General features: G+C 35.4%; 1 protein-coding gene across 1 annotated transcript in view; it reads left to right on the top strand.

Moving 5' to 3' along the window:
* The window catches only part of PDE3B (phosphodiesterase 3B), a 183510-nt gene that overhangs the window by 112983 nt on the left and 58050 nt on the right, over positions 1-12477 (top strand). The window contains exons 3-4 of the mRNA XM_060018547.1: positions 3166-3414; positions 6223-6365. Of these exons, the coding sequence (XP_059874530.1) occupies positions 3166-3414; positions 6223-6365 (392 nt within the window). The remainder of the gene's footprint in view (positions 1-3165; positions 3415-6222; positions 6366-12477) is intronic.

Raw genomic sequence — 12477 nt, forward strand, 5'->3', positions numbered from 1 at the left:
GTACCTTTATTTATGCTCTCTCCTTCTTGAAGAATGAGTTCCCCCAAATAAATTTTGTTTGTTTTTATTGTAAAAAATTCTTTTCTCCTAATCTTTCTGAGTAAAATCCTACCAAATGAACAGCTCAGCTCAAATGCCACCCTTACCATGATGTGTCTGTTAATCACTCAGATTAAAGTTATCTATATATTCTTTGAACTCTGGTACCATTTTATCTCACCACTTTCCATAATAATAATATTTATTGCCCTTTACCTATATATTCTATACATTGCTTTATGTGTTCTGCATGTATCATCAGATTTAATTCTCCCTGATACTCTCTGCTAAGTACCAGTATAAACTCTGGAAATAACACAAGAGGCGAACAAAGGAGAACTCTGAAAAATGCAAAGAGGAGAAATTAGGGACCCCAGTAACAGAGGAACAACATAGTGTGACAGGGTGTCTTTATAACTGTCACCCGACAGCAGATGTTGGGGTAATGCAGACTCCCAGCCTAACAACAGAACATGATGCAGGTAGGCTCTTCCTTTCCTTAAAATTGAATGAGAGTCTTGCCAACAACACCAAGGGGGAATTGATCAGGTACTCCATTGACGTTAAGTGGCCAGGGAAGTATGGTTATTCCCTACTAGGCATGAGACTCCCCTTCCCCAATGAGACAGAGGGTGGCCAGGTCTCCACAACACAGGTGCCTAGCCCAGAAAGTGCTCTCGGTCCTTGTGGCTTGGAGACTCCCTTCCCCGACCTAGAGGCATCAGATAGCCCAACCTGAGGAAGCTCCTCACCAACTCTCACCCGCAGCACCAGCAGGGACCAGTGGAAACCCTAGTGGCACCAGGAGAAAATCAAGCAGACGGAAAATACCACTGTGAATGCCCTGAGAATTAAATTTTCATTAGAATTACAGCCTGAAAAAGTAGACTAGGACTTGGTGCTAAATCTAAAGAGGAAGACCACCTCCTACTATAAAAGGTTTAAATAGGACCCAGAGTCTTCTAGCACAGTTACCAAAATGTTGATAAAATTTTGAAAATCACCTGTCATACCAAGAACCAGGAGAATCACAACTTAAATGAGAAAACACAGTCGCTGATTAACACCAAGATGATCGGATTTGGAATTGTCTGACAAAGAATTTTAAAGCGGCCATCATAAAAACATCCTAACAAGCAATTACAAATTTTCTTGAAACAAATAAACAAAATAGAAAATCTTAGCAAAAAAACAGAAGTTACCAAAAACAAAAAAAAAGGGAAGTTATAGAACTGAAAAATGCAATAAAGGAAATAAAAAACTTGTAAAATGGTCTCAGTACAGTGGTGATGATTGATAGAGCATAGAATCTGTTGAGCTTGAGGATAGATCAGTAGAATTTACTCAATTTGAACAACATTGAGAAAATAAATGGAAACAAAAGGAGCCTTCAGGACCTGGTGGACAATAACAAAAGATCCAACGTTCATATCATCAGTGTCTGAGAAGGAGAGAGAGTAGGTTTGAAAAAGTATTTGAAGAAATAATGGCTGAAAACTTCCCAAATTTTGCAAAAGATGTCATTCTGCAAATTCAAGAAGCTGAGTGAATCCCAAATAGGATCAGTGCCCCCCGCCCCAAATCTACTCTGAGGTATGTCAATTAAACATTTGAAAACTAAAAGCAAAGAAAATATTTTGAAAGCAGCCAGAGAGAAATGACACACTGCATATAAGGGAACACCAACTCAAATAACAACAGATTTCTTATTTGGGTGAGGGAAAACAGATACTGTTATACACAATTTGTGGAGGTATAGGTTTGACCAACATATGCAAGGGTAGTTTTATAGTGATTTTGGTTTGGTTCATTTACTTTGGTTCAGTAGTTCAAGTTAGGGGAAGCTATCTGTCAGAAGTATGCTTAGTATCTACAGTGACATATAGAGAGAGGTGTTTGCTTATAAAGACTAGAAATAGCTGGGCTATGGCCCAATAACGGAGAACGTTTTAAGATAAAAGCTAATACAAAATAATACTTCACAAGGGAAAAGAAAAGAATTCCACAAAGAGCAAAGACATTACTAAGCTAATTGTTGGTCTAACTTTCATAACATTTCTCAATTTCAAAATGTGTTGAGGGTAATTAATAAACAGTGAACTCAATAAATACTTTGAATACTTACGAACACACCCAAATGTAAATTCAAGGCACAATAAAACAAACAAAAGTAACATTTAATTCACTGTTCTGATTATCAGTGTACTTATTTCTGTGGGTAATTGAGTTGAACATAATATATATTTTCAAAAAGTAAAAATCATATCATATATATTCATCAATGAAATATTAATTTTAAATTTTAAAAAATGTATTTCCTATCCATTTTTAAGGGTCCAGCGTCCTGTTATTCCTTCCATATTAACTATTCAGTTCAGTGTTATCACTGTCTCCTTTGAACTCTGACACCATTTTTTCTCCTTTTTATCTCATCATTTTCTATAATATGGATAATAATAGTTTTATTTATTGCATTTTAAATATATGTACCATGCATTGCTTTATGTGCTTTACATAACTTATCAGATTTAATTCTCATATCAGCCCTTAATGAGGTAGTTGTTATCCCCATTTTACAGTGAAGAAACTGAAAAGTTCAGATGTTGAATAACTTGCTCCAAGTCATGCAGTTAGGGCTAAAGTCTAGATTTCCAACTCAGATGTCTTTGCAACAAAGCCTTGTCACTATGCTAGACTGCCTCTTAAGTGAGGAGTAAATAAAAGAAATGCTGTATATGTTTGAAAGAAATTTTGACATAGAGGAAAGAGAATCATTAATAAATTAATAAAATGCCCAAACTATAGATTCTGAAAGAAACACAAATCTGGTTCCATACTAGTTATAAGGAAGTCATTAACGAATACCGTTAAATATGAGATACACTAATGAAAAATGTAGAAAAAAAATTAAAGTTCACAATATCTGTTATATCAACATCAAAAATTTTAAAGTTAGAATCGTACCACTTGATATATCATTTATGCCAAGTCCAAATAAATGAAAATTAATATTTAATAGGATTCAAGTACTTAGTCATTGTTAGAGTTAAGTTTTTCTTAAATGTTAAATTTTCTGTGTAACACATATAATTTTATGGGTTTTTTTTTTTTTTTTTTCTTTTCTAGAATTCTGGAGGTGGAAGTGGAGTTGATCTTTCGGTGCTAAATGAGGCTCGTAATATGGTGTCAGATCTTCTGGTTGACCCAACCCTTCCCCCGCAAGTCATTTCTTCCCTCCGGAGTATCAGTAGCTTGATGGGTGCTTTCTCTGGCTCCTGTAGGCCAAAGATTAATCCTCTCACACCATTTCCTGGATTTTATCACTGCTCTGAAATAGAGGACCCAGCCGACAAAGGAGATAGAAAACTTCACAAGGTCAAAATACAGTAATCAGCCAGCCCTGTTTATCACGTTTAATAATGTTTTTGAATTAAAACTGCTCCTTTAAATTTTGCATAAAATAGAATTTCTTTTTAAAGGGCCAGCTTCTTTTCCAGTACATTGAGTTGCTTGGGACTTCAGAGGTAGTCATAATCTCAAATAATTCTAAGCAAGTATTCAGTTTTTATTCTAAATAATATTGCTGTAATTAGCAGTTATAACTTCATTGGTAGCAACTATTTTTTTATTATTGTTATTGTTTTTAAGAAGTAGAGAACAACAGGCAAATTTAATTTCAGGCTGTACAGCAAACTAGTATTCAAATTGTGTCATTATTCTATTTTATTCTTTAGAAACCAGAAATTGTTTTTAAACGAAGAAAAATGATCATTATAATATTCATTTTATGAAATTACACAGCATTATTTTAAACTGATTTTCACATTTTTTGGAACTGTGTCTCCTTACCTCCCGCCTACCCACTGGAGATTACTATAGCCCAATAGGCATTGACTTTTCCATCAGTAGATATGGGATTAATTTTTCTTTAAATATCACTGATTCAAAATAGGATTTCCTTTAGAAAATAATAAATACTGTTCTAAATAGGTATACATTATGTCTGTTCAGGTTGCTTTTAATTCTTTTATTTGACTATCAATACCTTTACCAGTAGCAGAGATCATAAAACTTTAAAAATAGAAATATTTTAGAGATTATTTTAACTACTTTATTCTACTAGCTAAAGAAACTGAGAGAAGATGAAATTCAAGCCAGTTAATTTTGTTCATTGTAATAGTGATCTAGAGCTTAGAAAAAGTTAAATATAGTTTTTGGAGAGACTTTGATCATCAGTTAATTCTGTTAATTCTCAGCATTATTGTATAGAAGTGTTGAAAAATTAAGCAAGCCCGATTAGGGCAAATTTTTGATAATTATTGTTCACAAATCTGGATCATAGGTAGTTATGTGATGCTTTTATTTTTAAAGTGTATCGAGTAGCACCTGCATTACACAAAACCCAATGGGAATTAAGTTATATGGCATTTTTTTTTTTAGCACTCTACCTATGAGAAAGGTTAATCACAAGCAACAAAAAGGGATAGCAATAAATTCATCAATAAAATAACTAATATATTCTTGAGTTAGTTTTCATTTGCTATGTTGTTCTTCCTTTGTATTTTCCATTGATATCTGATGTTTAGAATAGTAATTTTAAAAAATAATAATTCTTAAAAATCTTAGTGATAAAAATCACGCTGAGGGAATTCCCTGGTGGCCTTGTGGTTAGGATTTTGGGCTTTTACTGCTGTGGGTTCAATCCCTGGTCGGGGAACTGAGATCCCACAAGCCGCATGACGAGGCCAAAAAAAAAAAAAATCACATTGATATCAGTATTATGTTTGTTATTACGTTTACTATGTAGAAAAGTGTACTGTACATTTTAGAAACATTTAAACAATAATATTAATTAAATAGGATGCCTAATTCCTCATTTCCTGAACATTCTAGGTAATAAGGCTTATTTTGAGTACTAGAATTTACTGATAGGAATAAGTCATATAAGAACCAGGAAGTAACCCTTATTTCTTTTCTTTGTGTTCTTTAAAATTTCTTATTTGAATTTCTTATCTAATTTATCTCTGCTTTGGAAAAGAATATAAAAAGCCCGATGTTACTTCAGAAAAGAGCAAGAGCATTTATGAAAAAATAATTAGTAAGGAAAAGGGAGTTAGAACAGATAATTTAATGTAAATGTCTTATACGTGTATTAAGAACTAAGAAAGATTGTATGGACCTAAATTATAGTCAGAAAGGATGTTACATAAACAACTTTTTCAATGTAAATATAACTAACATTGAACCTTTAAAAAATCAACATCCTTGGGAAAACTTAAATATAAATGGTATTTATCTCTTTGAGATGGTTTTGTGTCTGCTGATAGGGGAAATTTATAAGAAGCAGAAACTGTTTAATGTCAATTTCACTAAAACACCTATTCACAATGGTCAAAAATGGAATATTCTGGTTAACATTTGGATTAACCGAGAATATTTTCAAAAATTAGGGTAAAATATTCTTAATGTGAAAGGTGTTCTGAATTTAATTAAGTCATTAATTCAAAAGGTAGCTCAGAATTCTGCAGTTTAACCTCTATCTATGTACATTAGCATTGTACTGAAAATATATTAGGAAATAGGGATCACTCCTGATCCTAAGCTTGCCCTCTGAAGTCTTTTTTCAGGGTAAATCTTTCATATCTACTTTTAAAATTGTCAGTTGCATATTTCTCATAAAACTAGGAATAAAATGTACAAAAGAAAAATAATTTGGTTAAACTATAGGGAGTTCAGAAATCATTTTTTAGTTGGAGGAAGATAAATAGAAGAACAATATAGAATGTTATGTTTGGAGTAAAATTAACAGATCTTCAGAATAAAATATTTTGTTTCTCCTATACATGCTAAAAATGTATGGTTGATCCTTAAATGACATGGGTTTGAACTGTGTGGGTCCACGCAGACCCGTATCTTTTTCAATAGTAAATACTACAGTTCTACACCATCTGCAGTTGGTTGGATCCGCAGATGCGGAATCCGGATATGGAGGAAGCCTGCATAGGGAAGGCCCACTTGTATGTTATTTATGACACCCAGATTATTCGACTACACAGAGGATCAGTGCCCCTAACCCCCGAGTTGTTCAAGGGTCAACTGTACTTTGTATTGATATTTCCATGGACCATCTTTTACGGCATATTGAAGGATAACGATTTTAATCATTGTTAAATTATCCAACAGGGGCTAAACAGTAGGAATAGTTTATCAACCCCACAGCTGAGAAGGAGCTCGGGAACCTCAGGTCTGCCACCTATTGACCAGACTTCTCCAAGGTGGGAACGCAATAATGGCAAAAGGTCTCACCAAGAATTTGGCGTTTTAAGGTAAAATCCCCAGAGCCTTTTCAAGAAACCTGAATCTAATACATCAACTTTCTTTCTGTGAATGAAGTTTGAAATAGTTCTAAAAGCATAAAGGAACACTGGAAGTATTTTAGTATAGGATGGCTTTGTTTGTAACGTGACCTGATAGAGAAACTGATTCTTAAAAAGAAGGTAATCTCCTTTCCCCCCAAATAGGTAAGTTGGGTACAAAGCATGCCGGAGCCTTAAGAACATGAATCAGGGAGGCAGTTTAAGGAAACAAGGATCAATTTAGGATGCAATACTGGGAAAGCCACGGTAGAGGTGGCCATATTAGGGGCAGTCAGCAGGCCCCTGCGTAGTATTCAGAGGTTGGTCAACAGTTTCTGACTTGTGAAAGGAGGAGCATCCCCAAGGTTCACCGCAGATGTTACCTCAGACGTGAGATGTAAGGTAACAGGACACTTTTAAGCCCTGTTCCTGCTGGGGAACTAAAACTACTAATATATTGTATATTCTGTTGAGTATTTACTTGGAACTAAACAGTGCTAATCCTACAAAGGAGAGGTGTCAGTAACTGCAACCAAGTGAGTGAGGCTGGGAGATTGCAGGAGCTGAGATCTTCTGAATGTATATATATCCACTTACTCTGATAACAAAGGATTCAATACTTTGCCTTTTAAAGGCCAGGAAAGATATTGATATCTTGTGTGAGTTATAAGCTTCTATTTAGTCAATTATCTAACCATGTTGATAAAATTGGAACCAGTGTAAATTTCCTGTTAAACCACTTTGTTAGGACTGAGCATGTGTTGTGTTGATACTTTAACTTGACCTGTGTAGTTACACATTTGAAACAGTAGGTGGCAGTGTTGGACCAGAGCTATTATCTGTTAAACTTTATATGAACATTTTATATATGAAATATGATCAGATCATTGTAATTTTCCACATGCTTGTGTGGTTTATTAATTTGAATCTTATACAGTACATTCAAGTAGATTAACTCCATTTTTATGAAAGAAAAATTGAGTGAAATGATTTATAAAATAGGAATGGATTCAAGTATGAAGAGAACATCACAGGAAAATGAGCTTTGGTCCAAAGCTAGCCCAGAGCCTAAACAGGATAATGGTTTTTGTTGCTGTCGTTGTTGTTGTTTTGTTAACGGAAGCAGGATATGACGAAGTAAATGACGTTAGGAACTGAAAATATGACAGGTATTTCTTAACCCTGGGAAATATCTTGAGAATACATTTGAGTTTAAGAAAGAATGATGAAAATGATTCTGTTCTTTCATCTTTCCATCACATTGATGTAACAGCAATGCATTTAAGATAAAAGAAACGTTTGATGCACTGAGTTAAGGTTATTTTTATACTCCTGCCTCACACAATTGATAATAAAATAGAAACATGGTCCAAGGAAAACTAATCTTTATACGAACATATCTCAGAGTTAAAGGTAAGTATAGGCAGATTCCATATATTTACTTAACACTCATTAAAACAAAATCATATGCCTCATAAAAGATTTAGAACTTTGAAGAATACAGTAATTGGCCATATTAGGAAACATCTACTTTAAAGAGATGAGGCTAGAAGTAATCTTTCTAGTGTGCAGAAGCTGGAGCTTCTCAGTAATAAATTTCTAAGTATACTTTGAACGTAGGGTAAAGGGGAATATATGAAGCATTTACAACCACTCTTCCTTTTGAAATTCAAGTCTCTAGATCAGTGCCGTCCAATAGAAATTTCTGTGATGACTGGAATTTTTTATAGCTGTACATGCAATTTGGTAGTCCCCAGCTACGTGTGGCTACTGAGAGCTTGAAATGTGTCTAGTATGACTAAGGAACTTAATTTAAATTTGATTTGATTTTAATTAATTAAAATACAAAGAGCCATATGCAACTATCATATAGATATAAATGGCAGGCATATTAGACATCGTAGCTATAGATCATTAATGTATGGTGACATTTGGTTTGGGAACATTTACGCTTTAGTAGCACAAAACAAATAGGCTTGTAACTCTGTAATCATGAGGCATTCATTTTGAATTTATTAGAGTACTCCAGAATGGAGATCACATTTCCTAGTTTTGATACGAATGTAGCTCTGGATTCTGATCATAGCTTCTCTGACTATGATTTTTAAATCACCCTATGATTTCAGCATGATTTAAATATTGAACCTCTTGCTCCCTGAAACTATGTCTGAAACCAAATTTCTCATCCCTCCAGCTGCTTTTCCCTCTGTTACTATTATTCTGTCCTCATTTCCTGGCACAGTGCTGCAGTCCTCTAGTTTTGTGGTTGCTTACAAAATTGATTTACCTAGAAAACTTGGTGTTATCTATACATCCTGTTACCTTACTCTATAGATAACAGTTGTCAAGTCTATCTCTAAACCTCTTTTCCTCTCTATTCCTTTTTTTCCTTTATCACTTTGCCTACACTATTTCATGCTTTCATTATTCCTTACGTGGGCTATTGAATTATCCTTCCATTTCTAATATCCTTCACTACCCAATCGATCTTCTACCCTTCCACCAGAAATCTTCCGTAAACAAAACTTTGATTATACAGTTTTTACTAATCATTAAGTTTTTGGACATTTATCAACACCCATAGAATACTGCCCAAATTCCTAGCCTGAGATTTAAAATTCTGTTACTCCCTCATGACAAAGTTGCACCCTTACTTGGAAAAATTAAGCAAACAGAGATGAGCAGTCTTGCAAAGAATAAGAGTAGAAAAATGATTTGGAAAGCTCTCTAGGTGAAAGTAACAGGCATGTAACTTGTGTTAGACTCTTCCTTGAAGTTTTCTCATAATTTTGTTTTTAGTTTCAGTCCCTTTGAAAATTAAGCTGAATTATATTTTTCAGCTGCCTCATTTGTGTAAAGCGTAATATAGGACTAAGTTTGGTTTTCTTTATGCTTTGCCTGGAGAAAAAAAGTGAAGTATTATAAACCTTATGTTAGGTATGATGAGAGGACTCCAAAGGAGGAAGACCACAAGGAAGAAGAATTAGTCCTACTTGAACAGCCACTGTATTACCTACTCTTAAGAGTTTACCACTGCTGAGGCTTCCCTGGTGGCGCAGTGGTTGAGAATCCACCTGCCGATGCAGGGGACACGGGTTTGAGCCCTGGTCTGGGAACATCCCACATGCCGTGGAGCAACTAAGCCCGTGCACCACAACTACTGAGCCTGCACTCTAGGGCCTGCATGCCACAACTACTGAGCCCGCATGCCACAACTACTGAAGCCCACGCGCCTAGAGCCCGTGCTTTGCAACAAGAGAAGCCACTGTAATGAGAAGCCCATGCACCGCAATGAAGAGTGGCCCCTAGAGAGAGCCTGCATGCAGCAACGAAGACCCAATGCAGCCAAAAATAAATAAATTAATTTAAAAAAAAAGAGTTTACCACTGTTCATCTCTTAGAGGACTTGAGATTTTAATTAATTAAGAAGGCCATTACTTTATAACACCAAAATATCTCTCCGGTATCACCTTTATTTATCTGAAAATCCAGTCAAGCTTAACTGTTTGATATTCCTTCTGTTTGTGCACAGTTGTGCCCCTTTTTAGTTATTCCCTCTACCTAGAAGAGACCCTCTGACCCCTATTTCTGTATGTCTTTAAAGATTGAGCTCAGATGTCACAGTTTAAGAATAACACACTGACATTCCCCTCCCTTGTTCTCCAAGGAAAGGTAAACTGTTTCGCCTCTGAATCTCTTTAACACCTTTTCTTTGCTCTTTTATGGCAATTTTCCTTTTCTACCTTGCATTAGTCATTACAACCCTTCTGAGACCTGCTTGACTACTGTAAAGAGTTTGGGATTACATTAAAATGGGTCTTTGAAGATAAACAGCTGCTTAACAAGTATCCTGCAGGGGTATGGTGTCCATATGACAGTTGATACTGCCTTCTGCTTAAGTTTCAGACCTAGGATGAAGTTTTACTGGTCAGGAAATTCCAGGAAGAGTTGAAGAATGCTTTTCTGGGTTAGCTGACAATTGAATTACCCAAGTACAGTGTTAGTACCTAGGGTTAAAAGAATGGCTAAACTGCTATGCATGGAATGCCTGCTGGGACCCAGACCCTCCCTGTGGACAAACAATGTATTCAGAACTCACAGCTCATTTCCTTTGAACAGACTTTCCCTGGGAAATGTAGGCAAATTGCATACCAAAACTCTGAGGGCCATCAACTATAGGTACCCCTACACTAAAGAGGCTTGCCTTTAACCTATTCTGATTCATCGTTCATAGCCGTAAGTGCTCTGTAATTAAATCTAATAACTTGTTGCCTGGCAATAGTATGTCTTCTAAATAATGTACTTGGGAACCAGCTTCTCAATTATGTGTCTCATAATTTATTAGAGATTTATACCAATGCCTGGAACCTATTTGAACTGCAGAGATTCAAGAGGGCTAATGGTGTCATCCCACTCAGTTTTTAAGATAATGGCTCTGCAAATCTGGATGTTGGAGCCAGAAAGTTTTACAGCTACCTAAAAAAAAATAATAAATGAGGTGATACAAAACTTGTCAAGGTAATTTGCATTGATTGTCTTAGAAATCAACTCTTAACATGTGACTTAACTCTGTGACCATAACATTTGACATCTCTTGTAAGGCTTGTGCACTTGGATTTGAAGACCGATTCCGAAGTCTGACTTTAATCACCTTCCTACCAACTATTAATAATCACTGGGACTCCTAGCCTATCTTGCCCTCTGCTTTCTTCAGTATTTTTTTTTAACATCTTTATTGGAGTATAATTGCTTTACAATGGTGTGTTAGTTTCTGCTTTATAGCAAAGTGAATCAGTTATACACTCTTCAGTATTTTTTATGTAATCTCATTGCGGTATATATTTATCTGGTTATAGGCAGGGAATTAATGATTCTGGAACTGAGCTGAAAACCTGTCATTTGACCTCTCAATTCTAAACAGCTGTTTCAATGATTAGGCCCCCTGGATTAAGGTAGAAGACTATGGAGCAGTGCTTCAGGTCTCTTCTCTGAAGGAGAAAACCCTGTCTTTGTTTTGAATATTAATCAGGAAGTAGATGTTGGTAGAGTACACAGATTGTTCTATTTGAATATTGCCCTGGGTGGTATTGTCACTCTTCTTTCCCCATCTTTCCCACTCTGTATGTAGGCAATGAATATTCAAATACAAAGAATGTTTGAGCATTGGTAGGGAGATGAGTTTATTGAGTGGTATTATTTACATATTGCCTCTTTTTGTAACATTGCCAACAAACTATTATTACTATTGAGCAAAAAATGTTATAGAATCTAAAGGCTAGATGTTCTCTTAGAAGTCCTTTATTCTAAATCTCTAATTTTACAGGTGGAAAAACACATACAAAGATAGCATCAGATATATCTGATGCTGAAAAACAGATTTTCCTTGAGTAAGGGGGTGTGGAAGTACAAAAAAGATGAAGGAGTTAGGGAAAATCTTGAGAACTCAGCCTATACTAACAAAATATTGAGTGGAAAATAGAGAATCTAGATTTGTCCTTGATCCTGTAGCAAAGTGCCCAATCAGGAATTGACTAACAGAAGAAAACAGGCTAGTGACTAAGAAAGGAAGTGCTATATGTATGGCATTGGGCCAAAAGCTTTAAAATATATAATCTTAAAATGCCTTTTATGTATCAGTTGGTATACTGTGACTGCTCACCTATATGTAATTTCTTCATAAGAACCCTAAAACCTGTAATAAACATTTCAGTTCCAGGATATGATTGCGTCAGTGGGTAATCAATATCTGTGAAGAAGGGGAGACCTTCTTCGCAGACCTTTTGAATCGGAAATCTTGGAGATGGGACTAGAAATCTGTGTAGTAAGAAGCCCTCCAGGTGATATTTATAACCTGCTTAAAGCCAGGGTTCAGCAAATTATAGCCTGTGGACCTAACGTGGCCCATACCTGTTTTTGTCAATAAAATTATATTGAAACAATACTCATTTGTTTATTATTGTTTATGGCTGTTTTTATACTGCAGTTGGCAGAGTTGAGTAATTGCAGAGACCTTATGGCCTGCAAAGCTCAAAGTGTTTACTACGTGGTTCTTTACAGTAAAAGTTTGCTGGCTCCTGCTTTA

Source organism: Delphinus delphis, chromosome 8, assembly GCF_949987515.2.
Source record: "Delphinus delphis chromosome 8, mDelDel1.2, whole genome shotgun sequence".
NCBI lineage: Eukaryota > Metazoa > Chordata > Mammalia > Artiodactyla > Delphinidae > Delphinus > Delphinus delphis.